This window comes from Otolemur garnettii, unplaced genomic scaffold (assembly GCF_000181295.1).
Source record: "Otolemur garnettii isolate 467f Iridium unplaced genomic scaffold, OtoGar3 scaffold00133, whole genome shotgun sequence".
Taxonomy (NCBI): Eukaryota; Metazoa; Chordata; class Mammalia; order Primates; family Galagidae; genus Otolemur; species Otolemur garnettii.
The window spans coordinates 4,250,041-4,266,697 of record NW_003852528.1 but is presented as its reverse complement, the minus strand read 5'-3'; the positions used below and the strand labels follow the sequence as shown (position 1 = coordinate 4,266,697).

The 16,657-nt window shown below is 55.0% G+C and overlaps 2 protein-coding genes across 2 annotated transcripts; both read left to right on the top strand.

The window, feature by feature from the left end:
- Positions 1–5,265: 5,265 nt before the first annotated feature.
- On the top strand, positions 5,266–6,430 carry OTOS (otospiralin). The gene is made up of 3 exons (XM_003798246.1): positions 5,266–5,323; positions 5,476–5,502; positions 6,196–6,430. Exons 1-3 carry the CDS (start codon positions 5,266–5,268, stop codon positions 6,378–6,380), a joined length of 270 nt encoding a protein of 89 aa, XP_003798294.1. The 3' UTR covers positions 6,381–6,430.
- Positions 6,431–9,061: 2,631 nt separating this feature from the next.
- On the top strand, positions 9,062–14,571 carry COPS9 (COP9 signalosome subunit 9). Its single transcript, XM_003798245.3, has 3 exons — positions 9,062–9,163; positions 11,436–11,508; positions 14,311–14,571. The coding sequence occupies exons 1-3, from the start codon at positions 9,101–9,103 to the stop codon at positions 14,346–14,348; spliced, it is 174 nt and encodes a 57-aa protein (XP_003798293.1). The 5' UTR covers positions 9,062–9,100; the 3' UTR covers positions 14,349–14,571.
- Positions 14,572–16,657: the final 2,086 nt, after the last annotated feature.

Here is a 16,657-nt window from a genome sequence, read left to right as displayed (position 1 = left end):
GCCTGAGCTGTGCACCTGTGGGAGTGTCCCAGGCCTTCTGGAGATGGGAACGATCCTGGCAGGTGCATCAGAGCTGGGAAGCTGGGAAGGACCTGCTGTGTCGCCCCCTCGCCCCTGTCTGCCCCTTGTCACTTGGAAGGGGCGAGAAGCATATGGTGAGACTGCCCTGATGAGGAGCTAATATCTGCCGGGGCTTCCTATGCGCCAGAGACGCCTTCCCGTTAGTCCCCTTCCCAACCCTGGGGACACTGAGGCACAGAGGTGCTAAGTACCTTCTCCAGGGTCCCACAACTAACAAGGGGCAGAGCCAGAAGCCAAGATGCTCTCACCGGACAAGAAACCTACGACCAAGACCAGCTCAGGGGCTGAAGATGCAGCAGCCGGGAGGGGGCCGGCTAGGGGCGGGGAGCCAGCGCGCCTCTGCTGCAGCCCCAGTCAGGAACCCTCCTACCGCCCCTGCGTTCTTGGCACTGGCTCTGGGTGGGCAGGAGAGATGCAGCCTGGGCAGGATGAGCCTGGTCGCTAGGCTCCTGCCTGCCGGACCCCAGAAGCTGGCAAAGATCCGACGATCCCGAACCAGAAACGGTCTGGAGAAGCAGACTAGTACTTCTTCGCCGGCTGAGTTACCCTGGTGGGAGAGGGCACCTCCCAGGGGAGGGACGTGGCCGGGCACCTCCAGATTGCTCACCCCACGGGGCTTTTCATTTCTCTGTGCCTGTTTCACTAAGAAGTGGAACAGCGTGCACAGCCCCTGGCGCTGCACACGGGACTGGGCGATGCAGCCACACCTGCCTCTGAGGTCCTCCAGCAGGGACTCCCACCATCCGCCCGCTAAGGTCCCCGACGCGCTGCGCATGCGCCCCACAGAAGCCTCGCAGCCCCGCCCCCCGCCTCATCAGCCCGCTGGACCACTGGAGTAGCGCGGACGCTGCCTTGCGCAGCGCTGCCCTCTCTTGGTGCCGGCGCGCCAGTGCGCTTCGGTCTCCATTCTGGGATTTCTGGTTTCCCAAACCCCGGATGCTCTGCACTTGGAAAAACCTTCGGAGGTCTGGCCCAGCCCCCCTTTTCCAGGAACCAGAAAGGGGAGAGGGGAAGAAGGTCTCACTCAGTCCATGTGTCTGACTGTCCAGAGGCAGAAATGCAGACCACCAAAGTAGAGCGAAGGGTATGTGAAGGTCTGTGTGCGAGGCAGGGCGTTCTTCGTTCAAAGGAGAGGTTCTAGCACAAGGCAGAGGGCGCTCTCCTTCCCACTGGTAACACCCGCCTCCCTCCTGCCCAACCGCCCACAGTCCTGCCAGGATCCTGCACGTCCCTGGTTCTACCCCCCTGACCAGGGATGTCTCACCGACCAGTTGTCCCTCCCTGCACTGTGGGGTCACTTCTGAGTGGGGCATGTGCATTTGCAGACATCTACATGCACACACACACCATGAACACATGCTCACACATGTCACATACCACACAAATGCAGACACACACACACACCACGTACATACACATGCACACATCACACACATACACACATGTGCATACGCCTACATGCACACTCCATGTACATATATGTGCACGTCACGCACCACGCATAGACTCTTACATGCACACACCATGTACATATGCATGCACGTCACACACCACACACATGCAGGTTCCTATGTGTACACACATGTTCCTGCTTGCCCTCCTCAGCACCCCCCACAGTGGCATAATGTGTGTTTCTGTAGCGAGCCCTGAGCCCAACACATACACACATACCACACACATGTACAGGCCCATGTACACATGCTGGCACATGTACACAAATACACATGCATACACACACCACACACACCACACACACACACACAAATATACACATGCATGCATATGTGCACACATACGCACATGGACATGCACACACACGCTCTCCTGGGTTGGTGTGGTGTCTGAATGTTGCTCTCAGAGCTAGGTGGTCCCCATGTGCAGCCAGGGTTAGGAGCCAGGGCTTTAGGTGGTGGCCCTAAATCGTGACCTTGCATCCGCTCAGCATCACCTGAGACATGTCAGAAATGCAGATTTCCAGGTCCTGTGAGCACCTGAATTAGAATTCTGAGGGTGGAGCAGATGGCGATCTGCATTTTATGAGGCCCTCCAGGGACTCAGAGGACAGGTGAAGGGGATGCAGGCCCTTGCTGAGAGCTGCCCACACCTGGATGCTGAAGTGTGCTGGGGACCAGTAGCAGCTTTGGAAGCTTGTTAGAAATGCAGAGTTCCAGGCCCCCCTGCTGAATCAGACCTGCATTTAACAGCTCCCTGGGCGATTCTTAAAGTTTGAAAATCATTGCTCTGGGGGTTCCCACTGAGCTAGAGCAGTACAGCAAGAGGCCAAGTGTGCAAATCCCCTCCTGGTTGTTCCAGGTGGGCTTTGTGAACCAGGGAGATGGGGTTTGGGGAGGGAGAAGCAGCAAGGACTCCTCTATGGCCTTCTGCCTAGGGCCCAGGAAGCTGCATGCCCCAGGTCAGCGAGGAATGTGGCCTGAAGAGCTCAGGGGAAGGGGAAGTGTATGGTGGCAGTGGCTGGCGAGCTGGGTAGGGAGGGCCTGGGGGAATCTTCCTGGGAGGTAGGACAGAGTGATGGTCTACAGGGAGATACTGGTAGTGTCAGGTTTTGTTCAACCTTTTTCCTTACATGAGAGTAGCAAATTGAGGAAAATAACTAGACCCAGAAAGAAGAAAAGATCTATCTCCTGAGGTCCACTATCCAGCACCCTCACTGCTTTATTACTTCTAGGCCTTTCCTGTGTATGCTCCTTTATTTTAAAGGCGGTTATCATGATACAGCACCTGTCATTTCACTTTTTCTAACATCCTAGGCTAATTTTCACATTGTCTTCAGACGTGTGGTACTAACAGCACTTTCTGGAGGTCCCTTCACCGTAAGATGCTGGAGTGCAGGTGTGGAAGGGTCCAGACACAGGAGGTCCCAGCCCACTGATGACCATGGGGCTGTGTGTCCCCATGTGCTTGCCCTCCTCAGCACCCCCCACAGTGGCATAATTTGTGTTTCTGTAGCAAGATCTGAGCCCAACAACACTCCCTGACCCTGTTGGACAAGTGTTGCTGCTGGGGGAGAGGCCCAGGTGGCAAACACAGTCAGGGTGGAGCATTCCCAGCGGTGGGAGACCAGAAAACCTCAGTGGTCCCATTCCCCATGGTTAAAGGGATGCTGCAGTCCACCAGATGCAAAAGGGGGTGGAGGACAGGGAGAGCTGAGAAAGGGAAGGAGGGAGGGGGAGGGGGACAAGGCATGTGGTACACCTTTTGGGGGGCGGGATGCAATTATAAGAGGGTCCTTATCTAACAAAAGCCATCAATGCAACCTGGTTCTGTGTGCCCTCAATGAATCCCCAACAATAAAAAAAAAAAAAAAGAGGGAGAGAGCTGCCAAGCCAAGTGCCCATAGAGGGCGCTGTTGCTACGTGGAAATATGGACCGTGGGGTGGTTTGGCAGCTCCTCAGCATTCTGGAGAATGTGGAAATTCAGAGCTTAAAGTTCCCAGCTCAGGAGGCAGATGAGGAACAAGAAAGTTGCAAGGGGGGCCGACTGTCCCCTCATAGCTGGGGTTTCAGAGGCCTCTCCCCACCCTAACAGATCGGGAGCTCCCTACTCTTAGACTGTTGGTGCAAACTGAGGTTCCCGCTGAGTGCCTGCTTTCGCTGGCACCAGGCAGAGGGTGCTGTGGGACCCAGCGGCCTTGGGCACTGAGTATCCGAATGGCTCCCCGGGCCAGCAGCATATCCATGTCCTCACACTCATTGCTCATCGTGTGTCCTATGGGACTCCCCGGGGGGAGGGGACTCTGGAAGCTGGCGCCTCGGTCCCCCTTGACCCTGTCCCAGGCACCTTTCCCTCTGCTCATTCTGCTCTGTGCCTTCTGCTGTGATAAATCTGAGCTGTGAGTAAACTGTCCATGGAGTCCTGTGCTGATCATCGGCCTGGGGTGATCTTGGGGACCTTGGACACCACTGCCCTAGAGACTCCATTTCCTTCTGTAGCCCTTGAATCGAGATTTCTGAAAAGGGAACCTGAAGCCTAACCTGGCAGGGGGGCTGGATTAATCGACAACTTCTCTGGGCATCTTTTGTGAAATTTAGGGCACTTGCTTGAGAAAGAATGAGTCCTTTGTCCTTTGGATGGAGACATGTGGGCAGACTGTGATGAAGGTGGGGGCCTCGGACCCTGGGACCACAGGACACGTGGGTGAGGAAGTTCCCAGTGTCCTTCAGATGTCCCAGGGTGACCAGGAACAATGTGGAGAATGCCACCCTGGACATGATCCCTGAATCCAGTGGGGTGATAGGACCCCAAGGGGCAGGGCCACAAGGCTGGCCTTACTGCAGAGGCAAGGTATGCACAGGGGCCATCATGGTCAGGGGGCCATGGCATAATGAGATCAGTCCAACCCTTGGAGCTGGCTGCTGATGTCACGGGGGCTGGGACTGTCTCCTTCCCAACCACAGGCTTAGGCTTTTCTTTCTTTCTTTCCTTCCTTTCTTCCTTTCCTCCCTCCCTCTCTTCCTCCCTCTTTCTTTCTTTCTGCACCCTATTCCTTGAGCCACAGGCACTGCTCCTCCACCCTCCAGGCCCTTTTCATAGGGAGGAAATCTCTGCCAGCCCCAACATCACACAGAATGTCTCTCCTCAAGGAGAGAAAATTGGGTTTATTTCAAGTACCAATGCTGAAATCAGCCCTAAACACTTTAGAAATGATATGTGTAAAGATGTTTTTCTCTCCATTTGATCTTTGGATCTGATTCCCAAAGCTGATCCTCTGTGTGTGCCAGCAGGGCACAGAGGCCCACAGTCCTCCATGGGGGATGAAATATTCAGTCTGACGGGTCACGCAGGTGACGCTTCCTGCCTCATCTCCAGTCTGGGTATAAAGAGACTCCTGAGAGCCCGCAGCAGGCCCATCCAGGCTGGCGGCTGGGCTGAGCGGACAGGGCGCAAGGTAACTCAGAGGGATCAGACGGCACCCTTGGCCAGAGAGGGTGGGAAGTGAGCACAATTTCTTAATAGTAAGAGTTAAATAAGGCCAATTGAGGGGGGGGATTTCACCTCTGAAAGATGGTTTAAACCACTGGCATTGAAAGAGCTATGAAAACAGTAAGAAAATTTTTTTTCCCAGCACTATTTTCCCAAGTGCTGCCCACCTTGGGACTGGGGTAGGGGTCTTGCCTATCCTGGCTTCCTCCTGCTGTAGGTGGACCCACATGTGCCAGGGGAAGATGGGAGCCTGTGCAATTCTGGGGCTGGCCCTCTGCCTCCTGCTGGGGCCGCTTGTAGGTGAGGACTGCCAGGCGTGGCCCCCAGCAGCCCTCTGTGCCCTTCCCTCCCCTGAGTCCTGCATGTGGTGTGGGGTGGGCCTGGGAGTGACCTGGCTGCCCTTCTCGGGAGCATGGGCCGACCTCGCTGATGGCTCTTATTTCCCTCTGCAGGGGCCAAGCCTGTACAGGAGCAGGGAGGTACTGTCCTTTATTTCCTTCCATTCCTGTCCATAACTGGTGCTCTGGGAAGGGTGGGACAGACCTTACAGGGAGGGCAGTGGCTGCTTCTTCCATGCAGACACATGGGGAGCTAGGCTCAGCTCAGCCTGAGCACACAAAACGTGGCCCTCTTGTCTGGCCCTAAGCTGTCCAGACACAAGGGCTGTGAGTATCTCTGGGCCTGGACCCTGCCCTCGAGCAACCCAGGGAGATTCTGCATAGGAAGGCAGGGCCCTGACCACCCCCTGACATTCCCACCCTTAGACCCAGGCCCCAGCCCCCAGGCCCTCCTGCCTAGTCCTAAGTCAGTCTAGAATCGTTAGGGCTGTCCTCACCTGTTCTCTGGGACTGGAGTTTGCTCTGAAATCCCATCAGGAGGTGGCCAGGGCCCCTGAGCCCCACTGCACAGTTCCCTGCCTGCTCAGGACCCCCAGACTAGAACACCCATGTCCTTCCTCCCCCCTCCTCAGTTCCCCAGGTCAGGTGTCCCTGAAGGCCTAGGTCATTGCCCTACTGATGCTGAGGACATCCCAGGCTGCATCCCTGAGCCAGGAAAGGCCCATCACTGCAGGCACAGCCGGGTACCACCCACTTGCCCTGGGGCCTCCATGGACCCTGTCTCCAGGCAGGACAGCAGGCACAGCCCTGAGGCAGGTGCTGTGTGTCTTTCAGACCCCTACGCAGAGCTGCCGGCCATGCCCTACTGGCCTTTCTCCACCTCTGACTTCTGGAACTATGTGGAATACTTCCAGACCCTGGGGGCCTACCCCCAGCTAGAGGACATGGCCCGCACCTTCTTTGCCCACTTCCCCCTGGGGACCACCCTGGGCTTCCATGTCCCCTATCAGGAGGACTGAGCAGCGTCCAGCCTGGGGCCTGCCTTCCCTGTCTGCACTTGGCCAGGCCTTGGGGCAGAACCAGGGTCACCCAGGAGCCACGGTCCTGGGAAGGGGGGAGTTTGGGCCTGGCCTTGCATCAATAAACTGACTGAAGATGCATAAGGAATGCCTGTGGGTTGTCTTTTGAGAAACTGCTGTGCCATCGACTCTACTTGACAAACTGAGCTGGTTTGACTGCTTGTGATCACTTACATCTCTGTCTATACACGTGAAGCTCAACCATGCTTGGGGCTAGCCCTTCAGGTGTCACTTTGTCATGTAACTCTCACAGTGCCCAGAGGGTGGCCTGCAAGTCTCCAGATTATGCGAGAGAGGAAACCGAGGCAGAGACACCAGGTCACTGCCTGACTTGAGAGCCTACAGCTGGGTAGAGGGGAGACAGATACCATCCCAGGTGGCCATGCCTAGGCTGGGCAGCCAGCTTCACACCAGAGCATGCCCAAGAGTAGTACCCATGGGCAGCAGAAGTGAGAGGCCCATGTGTGAGGAGCCAGGGGCTGGTGTGCTTGGTCTCTCAGGACAAGGCTTGAGGTTGCTCGAAGGAGGCTTTGTGGGCACTTTGAGGGATGGAGGGTGAGCGGGCAGCATGGACAGAGCCTCAGGGACTGTTCTCAATGGTGGGACAGCCTCTGCACAGGTAGTGAGTCCCCAGCCCCCAAAGAATGCAAGTGGACACTGGAGAGCCTCTGCCCTACTAGCTGGGAAGAGCTGGATTTGGGGACCACACCTCCCGGTCACCAGCGAGTCCCAGCCTCATGGGTCAGACTTCCACTTGGGCGCTTCGGGGTGACATGCATCAGTGTGGGTCAGAGGCTCAGTCACACACTTGGCACTGCTTCTACCTGTACCCTGTGCTGTCCATGCGGCTGGGCGGCCTCTGCCTGGACCACCCCTCTGTCACATCTCAGCTTGGTGCCATCTTCCTGGACCCACATCCCTTCCCTAGTGGCCCAACCCCAAGCCAACCTACTTTTAAAACATGTTAAAGAAAAAATTATCCAAAAATTAACATTCTTTGGTAAAGGGCATGCAGTAGACTTTATTCAGAACCATTGTGCTAGGCACAGAGACCATGCAATGGGGTCATGCACTAGGGGCAGAGACTCCGGTAGGTGGAAAGCAAAGGGCAGGGAGGGTCTGTTGAGGGAAATCACTGATACTAACTTCAGGGTTAGGGAGTTCTGGCCAAAGGCAGGCAGGATGGTAGACACCACCTGGGCAGATGTTAGGGGAAGGCTAAATGGGGCTCTTTTTTTTTTTTTTAAGAGACAGAGTCTCACTTTGTCACCCTCTACACTTGGTAGAGTGCCATGGCGTCACAGCTCACAGCAACCTCCAGCTCTTGGGCTTAGGTGATTCTCTTGCCACAGCCTCCCAAGCAGCTGGGACTACAGGCACTGGCCACAATGCCCAGCTATTTTTTGTTGTTGTTGTTGCAGTTTGGCCGGGGCTGGGTTTGAACCCACCACCCTCAGTATATGGGCTGGTGCCTACTCACTGAGCCACAGGCGCCCCCCCTAAACGGGGCTCTTTGATAAACTGGACTTTACAAAATTGGGCACAGATAGGCTTAGGAGGAGGCTCAGGAGCCTAACTGAGGTTTGGTCAAGCAAAGAATCTTTGACAAAGTCTAGCTCAAGTTCTTCCCTCTCTCCTTCCCTTTTCTTCCTCCCCTCTTTTCTCTCATTCACATTTTTTTAATCATGGCAAACTATGACATAAAATCGACCACTTAACCATTTTTAGGTGGTAGCATCGAGTACACTTGCTTCGTTGTGTAACCATCCCCACCATCCATCTCCAGAAAGTCTTCATCTTCCCTAAACTGAAGCCTCCTCCCCTCCAAATGCTAACTCCCAATTCCCCGGCACCCCCCTACCATCTGCCCCTGTGATCTCGACAACTCTAGGGGCCTCATGCAAGTGGAGGCACACGGTGTTGTCTTTTTGGGACAGGTTTATTTTATCTAGCATAGCGTGCTCAAGGCTTGGCTTTGTTAAAGCACGTGACAGATTTCCTTCCTATGGAGGGCTCAGTACTATCCATTGTACGGGAAGACCACATTTTGCCTGTCCGTTCGCCCCTCCTCGGCCACTGGGCTTGTTTCACCTGCTGGCCACTGTAAGTCTCGTTGCCACGGACACGGTGTGCTATGTCCCTTCAAGTCTCTGCTTCAGTGCTTCTGAAACTGCGGGATCCACAGGCGGTTCCACGTTTAGCTCCGGAGGTGCCTGGAGCGGCTCCTCGCGGCAGCGGCACCGCCGACACCCACCGGCGAGCGGCAGAGCGCGCCTGCACTTCCCGCCGACGCTCCCTGCCGGGCAGACCCTCGCGCGGCCGGGCCACCGGGTCGCGGGGACTCCGGCCAGCGCGGTCTCCACCCGCATTTCCAGGACCAACTGCGGCTCTTCCCTCGCTCGCCGGCCTCTGTGAGTCCTGCCAGAAGAAACGTCTGCTCAGGCCCCGGCTGGGTTTTTTCCCGAGTTTTCTGCAGTTCTCCCTGGACTCCGGATGCTGACCCCGTACTAGGGTCTTTGCAGGTATTTCCCGCGTTCCCCGGACGCCGGCCGACAGCGACACCACAGAGTCCGCGGTCCTCCGGCGTCTAGACCTGCCGCGGCCGGCGCACCGGAAGCTGCTCCGCGGCCGGAAGTAGTCTTATAGCGCCGCGGGCCGAGATGAAGCCGGCGGTGGACGAGATGTTTCCCGAAGGCGCCGGGCCCTACGTGGACCTGGACGAAGTAAGGCGGCCGTGGGGCCGGGGGGCCGGGGGGCCGGGCGGCCGGCTCCTGGAATGGGAGCGAGTCGGAGGAGCTGACGGACAGCGGACCCCGGGGTGCGCAGCGCACGCCCCTCCGTGCCCACGGACGAGACCTAGGACCCCTCCAGGGATCTGGGGAAGAGCCGCGGCCGTAAGGCCGGGAAGCGTGTAGCGCCGTCCAGTTTCCGCAGCCTGCGGCGCGAGGGGCCGGGCCGCACGTGCCCACGCACATCGAGGGCGAGGCGTCCCGTGCCCCCAGCCCAGGGCCCTGCGAAGTCCAGCCTGGCTGGCCGGGTGCCGGGTCCCAGGCGTGGCAAAGAGCTGTCAGTGCCCTCCGGCTCCGGGGCCGCCGGGAGCGCGCCGGTAGTGGAATAAGTGGAGTTTACTGCTCCTCTGACGGAGGCAGCGCACCCCGGGAAGCATGGCTTCTCCATGAACAGGAGTTAGGAATGACTTGTCACAGGTTTGGAGCGGTTTAGCGAGGAAAGTGGGCTTTGCTGTGGGCCAAGTGCTGTCGGGAAGCGCGGTGGTTCTCTCTGATTGGGCCTCTTTACTCCATCTCTGCTGGAACGAGAGTAGAGCAAGGCTGAAAACTGTTCCCTGTAAGGAAACCCCTGTCAGCCATCATAGCTATTGGGGGCGGTTGGGTGTTGGCATTTTTGTGCTTGGCACAGTGACTTTGTTCTTTTCTGTAATTATACAGGGTCATGAAGTGGTCTGGTTTTGTTGGCCAGACTCCGTCACGGTCGCAGAGCAACCATGTCTGATGTGTGGGTGTCCTGTGAGATGGTTTAAATTTGTGGGTGAAACACTACACCCTAGTGGGGCGTCTCAGGCCAGCTCCTGGATGTCAGGGCCTCTTTCTCAACACTCAGGGGATACAAAGATGGTCAGATGTAGGCCCTGTCCTTGTGAAGGTTCTGGTGTGGTAGAGAGAGGACAGTGGCAAATATGAAGTATATTGAGGAGCAGGAAGGGGAGAACCCGCGGGACTTTGGGAGGCTCAGAAGGCTGGAGGACTTGTTGGTGTTTGCCAAGAACATAGGGGTGAGGAGAAAGGCTGGACATGAGCAGAGTCCTGGGGGGTGGTGCTGACTGGTGCACCAAGGGAGAGATCATCAAGGGAGTTTGATGTGGGGGAGCTGGCAGTACCAGAGAAAGGAGAGGGAATGGGCAGGGCGGCATCCTGGAGACATGCTGGAGTGGGGGTGCTCTGGGCATCCACACCTGAAGCACCCCCACCATAGCCAGTCTTCTCTGTCCTGTTTTAAAGTTACTGCCTTGGGTGATGTGGACCCACCAGAGGCCTTCATAGTGGAGAGGGACAGGCGCTGATTTGCTTTGTAGAGTGGTCACTTTGGGAGGTGACCTGTAGGGAGGATTGGGTTTGGTGTGAGAGAGTAGAAAGATGGGAACAGGAACTTGAAGAGGGTCTGAATGAGGCAGATGGAAGTAGGGATGAAGTCACCCCAGAATTTGAGTGTAGAATCTGCATGGCTTGCTATGGTGATGGGGACAGGGGATGAGGCTGAGCATCCTGGGTTTTCTCTGGGATTGCAGAGGGCAGCCATGACAAGGAACACAGGCAGTGCTCGGCAAGTGCCCAGTCCCCTTCGAGGTCTGGGGATGGTTTGAGCAAGCAGCCTTGGGAACATGAGAGCCAGAGCAGCAGTGAGGACCAGGGTGCTGCCATCAGAGGACTCTGCTCCGCTTGTCACTGGGTGACTCTACACTTCATTGAAAATCCTGAGTGCAGCAGATTACCCCACTTTGGTTGTGGTGTGGTTTAGAAAGTCCCACGTTGGCAGCTCTCCCCAGCACCTCGGGGTCAGGGAAGGGCACTTTCCCAAGAAACATGGTTTAGTTCTCAGAAGAAAGCATGGAGGAATCCAGAGCAGAGAAACGGGTCAGCCTGGGTTGACACACTTGAGGCCTCTGGTGATGTCCAGGAGGGGACTGGGAACCACTTCTTGAAGTCTACAAAAACGTAGCGGTGCTTAGGGCAACAGCAGATTTCTTTTTAAAAGGTGAGGAGGAATCAAGGGACACATGACCTTGAGAGACCTTAAAAATATTTCCTTCAGGGTCCCCCACCCCCAACACACACACACACACTATTCCTTTGTAACAAAAATTTTGACTTCAACTTGAGCCCTTTTCCATCACCTGACTTCCGGTTCCTGGACTCTGCAATGGGCCTGACCCTGTTTTCTCCGAAGCAGCTGACATAACCATGCCTTTCTGTCCTGCAGGCGGGAGGCAGCACTGGGCTCCTAATGGACTTGGCCGCCAATGAAAAGGCAGTTCATGCAGACTTTTTTAATGGTAAGGATGCAGGGTTGGTGATCTGAATGTTTCTTCCACAGGTTAGGGCAGCCAAACGAGTTTGTGACATGAATAATTTGGATCAAAGGACAATAAAGCCTGGTGCCAATGTGCCACTGTCAGAATGCAGCATAGTGGTATGTGTGATGGCAGTGGCCATGAGCACTGGCCATCAGCCCTGCTTCTCAGAAGAAAAGTAGCATGAAATTGCCTGTGTCCCGCATCCCAGTGTCGAACCTGAGCTCTGCCGCAGCGTTGGCACCGCCTTCAGCCTGAGGCTGTAGCAGTCCCAGTCTGGCCACCTGTCTGTGCTCTCACCCCACGCTCTTCAGATGGTGCCTCACCTGCCTTTCCCCACTATGAATCCTATGCCCTCAGTTACCTTTGAAGAGTTACAGCCGCTTGGGCCCCTGCCGGCCCCATCCCCTGAACTCGGGACATAGGACGTGTTTCCCTCTCACATCCAAGGGCTTTAATGCCAAATAAGCAGTCAAGGCTGACCTTATATAAAACACGTAAAGTCTTTGGATGGGGGGATTTCTGTTGTTCTCTGGCGGTGTGTTAAGGCCTTCTCCTTTGGTTTATCTTAGCCCTTCCTAAGGGTTCCAAGAAGTAGAAATAGAAGCTGGACTTCTTACTCGGGGGAGGTGTGTGGTATTTTTCTCCCTTTTCATCCCCCTAGAATCCTTGGGGCCCCGCAGGAGCTTCTGAAGCCACTGGGATGTCATCCTGCCATGCTGGCTTCTGACTTAGCAAAGGCCCCCTGGAATCTGTGCCTTTATCTGCTGATTGTCAGCCAGTCCTGAGGAAGAAGCCAGGCAGCTGAACTGGGTACAGGCTTCCTGGCGGCCACATCCTGCCTGAACTCTTTGTGCAGGGGCGTTGCCATCAGAGAAAACAAACAGAAAATGGGCTCTGCGGTGGCCCTGAAGCTGCCTCCTGTGACAGGGCTGTGTGGTCACTGATGCCAGCACAGTGGGGTGCTGTCCTTCGGAGTCCCTTCATCCCCTGCCAGCCCCTGGGTTCAGAGGTGGTAGGCTGTGCCCTCATGCTCGGGTCCGCGTGATTTCTAAGAGCAGCCCTCCAGTTCTGCGGAGAAAGCACCTCTGAGGGGTCTGGGGCCTGACCTGCCAAGTGGGCACCTGGAAATGTGGGCAGCGTAGCTGTGCTTCTTCATAGCACAGCTGGCAGGGCAGGGACATGGGGGAGCGGCACGGCCCTTCTGTGCACCCGCCAACCACGTCCACAAGGCATACGCTACCCTGGTTGGGAGGTGGCGTCGCCCATGTCCAGGAAAGCGCTTACTGTGAGAGCTGTGTGGGCTTTGTAGGACATTTGCCAAGTTCTTTTGCTGATCAGATGGGTGGGTTTGATGAGCTGTTAGACCCTGGACAGTGGGGTTTTAACCACCAGCAAACCTTTTATCTCACTGTGTTCTACAAAATAGCAGCGGGTCTAGGCAAGTCAGCCAGCAGGGACACTGTCATGATGAGCCCTGACGGGGTGGCTGGGACTGTCTCTAGGGACACTTTGCAAGAGAAGATTTTCTGGAGATGACATCAGGGCAGAGGCTCGAAGGGTGTGAGGGGTCATCCAGGGATAGGGACTGGCTGTGCCCAGAGCACAGCATCACGCAGTGGTCAGGAGTGGGGTGGGTGTGGAGCTCTTCAGTGTGGCTGGGACAGCTGGGACCCTTTGCAGTGGCCACAGGTGCATTGGGGTCATGGCCTGCTGCCCCCTCACTCTGCCTAGCCATGGAGTAGTTGAATGTCTTCTAGTTCATGATCATACTTTACATTTTCAATGCACACTAGTGGGTTTTAGATTTTGTCGTCTCCCACTGAGAAGAAAATACTTGACCATGGTAGGGAGTTTGGAAAATTATGAAAGTAGGCTCGGTGCTTATAGCTCAACCAGCTAAGGCGCCAGCCACGTACACCTAAGGTGGCGGGTTCGAATCCCCAGCTTGGACCCGCCAAACAACAATGACGGCTACAACCAAAAAATAGCTGAGCGTTGTGGCGGGCTCCTGTGGTCCCAGCTACTTGGGAGGCGGAGGCAAGAGACTCGCTTGAGCCCAGGAGTTGGAGGTTGCTGTGAGCTATAATGCCACGGCACTCTACCCAGGGGGACAGCTTGAGGCTCTGTCTCAAAAAAAAAAAAATAAGAAAGAAAATTATGAAAGTAAACAGAGGGATGATATGGCCACAACTTTGCCCAAGTGATGTGCTGTGTGTTTGTTGTATTTCTTGCAGCAGGAACAGGGCTGAGCTTGTGTTTCTTAAGCCTGAGTGGCCTTCAGGCTCTCTATGGGGAGCGATTCTCATGGGACCCGGTCCTCCTGCCTTTCTCCAGCCCACCCTGGTTTTCCCTCTCTGCCCCACCAGGACCCAGTGTGTGCCTTCTGCCCTCCTATGCTGTCCTGAGCAATGGCAGCAGTGCCTTGGCCTCAGGGTGCACATGCGCAGTTGTGGACACTGACGTGTCCAGAGTGCACAGCCCTGGCCGTGAGCTGGCTGCCCAGATGCTACAGACCACCCCTACATGTATTTTCTTACGATTGCCTTCTAAATAAAAACAAGGTTAAAAGTACACTCCAGACAGTGCTTTCCCCCTTGGACTAACCATATCTGTGAGCCCTGGTGGATAAAACAGTCTGTCATGGGAAAAGTCTTTTACTTAATTATATTGTCTATTGTTTTCCTGTATATCTTGAACCTCTCTGGAATTAATTTTGAAGTGATATCTTCAGCTGCTTCCCTGGCATGCCCCAGTAACACGTGGCTTTGATTATTTACCTAGATTTTGAAGATCTCTTTGATGATGATGATATCCAGTGAGGTGCTGTCCAGCTGCTGGCACGGCCACACCTCTGCCACCGAGCAGTACAGTGGATGCTCTCAAAGGACAGTCTCAAATGGCTGCAGAGAACTTGTGGACATCACTTGGAATCGGGCGGGGTAACCAAGAGAGAGAAGAGCGGTCTTAACCATGTCCATGATGCTGTTAACCTCTAAATATGACTGGCTTTTGTCCTTCAATTAAAGAAAGCTATATCGTGATGTACAGAGTAGTTTTAATTCTTCTATTTCTGAGTGACTCTTAACAGTTCCTAAAGTCTAGAAAATGACATAAAGGCTATGTTAACCAATTTTCATAAAAATATTTCAAATTGTATATGAAAATACCACATGTACCCCATGATTGCATTAATATACACAGCTATCATTTAATAAAGAAAAACAAAACAGTCCCTAAAGTCTGTGTGCACACGTGAGAGAGCCTGAGAGAGCTGTGCTTGTCAGCCCAGTGGTCTGCACACGTGCGTGTCAGCACGCCAAGCCCTGTCCATGGGCAGTGCTGGGTAGCTGCCATTTCAGGTGGCATGAGTTAGAGCAGTGGGCGTTACAGCCAAACCCTGAGGACTTTGTGGTGAGGCCTCACCTTGCGCTGTGTAGGCAGGTGGGCATTGCCCCTTCAACTGTAGCCTCGTGTCTACTCGGCCACTGTCACCCACCCAGACCTAAGGAACCAGGATGACAGGATGATGATTTTGAGATGGCTTTCACATGAGAGAGGTGTGCTTGTCCATTTCAGAGGAGACTATAGCGTCTGTGGTGGAAAGCTTTGTTTACTTTTCAGATTTCTTATTGATTTGCCTGATTAATAATGGCTGAAAAAAATTAAAATTTCCATTCATATCCCCCACAAGAGAAGGGTGTTTTTCACACCAAGAAATGCCCAGGCCCCACTGCTCCTACAGTCCCCATCCTCAGCAGACAGGTGGGGACTGCTACCTCCACCCAGAGAGCTCACACAGAGGTGTCAACTGGATGTGTTTCCAGGAGATACATTTTCAGAGGCAGGTGACATTGTATTAAGAGCAATGTCAGTTCTGCCTCATTTTCTTGGGAGTGCTGTGCGAATTTCTGACCTGATACTTCTTTATTTTTTTGAGATAGTTGCCAAGTTGCCTTTGGTAGAGTGCTGTGACATCACTGCTCACAGCAACCTCAAACTCTTGGGCTTAAGTGATTCTCTTGTCCAAGCCTCCCAAGTAGCTGGAACCCCAGGTGCCCGCCACAACACCCAGCTATTTTTTTGTTGTTGTAGTTGTTTGGCAGGCCTGGCCAGGTTTGAACCCACCAGCCCTGGTGCTTGTGGCTGCCCTAGCCACTGAGCTGCAGGTGCTGAGCCCCACCTGATAACTTCGGCAGTACTCCTCTCCTTTGCTGGTGCTCAGCAGCCAATGGCCACTGAGACCAGCCAGCCATCCAGCTTGGCTTCCTGAGCTGCCATGAGGGCAGGTGCAACTCAGTGACTGGGAGAGGACAGAGCAGGGTGAACGCTGACTGTTGTGTTCAAGCTCTGCACGGGGCTGGCAGTCAAGACTGTGGCTCTGTGTCTGAGATGCGCCTCAGGTCTGTGTGCCAGAATAGCAGGATTCCAGCAGCAAAGGGTGAGGTCTGTGCCCTCAAGGGCAGGGTTTCTCCGCTTGACTTCACTGTGGTTCATTCCCTGGAGGAGATTCTACTAAGTGGATTCCTTAGAATTAGCATACAGGGTTCTGTGGGAAACAGCCAGGTACTTGGTGAACCCTTTACTGACCAAGTGGTTACTCTGCACTTAGTCAGCAGCCGAGGACTGCAGTAGCCTAGTGGCAACAGGCTCACCCCAGGTGCCACACTGGGTCCTGCGAATCAGTCTTCTCTTCAGCTTCCCTTGCCTGAGTGAGCCAGGATGTCAGCCTCCAAGTCACCTTCTAGGTCTCAGGTTTCTGGTCTCCAGCAGGAAGGACGTGTAGGGCAACATGGTGGCACAGTGGGCCTGGAGCGGGCTGTGCACCCTCAGAGGCCTCCCTGCTGGTGCTGGGATTGCAGACTTGTCCTGGCAGCCTGTGCACATCCAGGTGTGTGTGTGAGTGGCGTCCTCTACACTTCCGCAGGCCTGTGTGAGCCCCATGGTGCCTCCCTCTGCCACCCAGTTCGTGCAGCTTCCTCAATGCCATGAGGCCAAGAGACAGAGTCTCCACCTTTTTTCTCCATGATCTCCCTGGGACAAAGCCACCACCTTTAGGCCATCAGGAGGACAGTAACTGTGGGTGGCTGTCAGACCCAGGCTGACTCCCTGGGCAGACCTCTAGCCATTG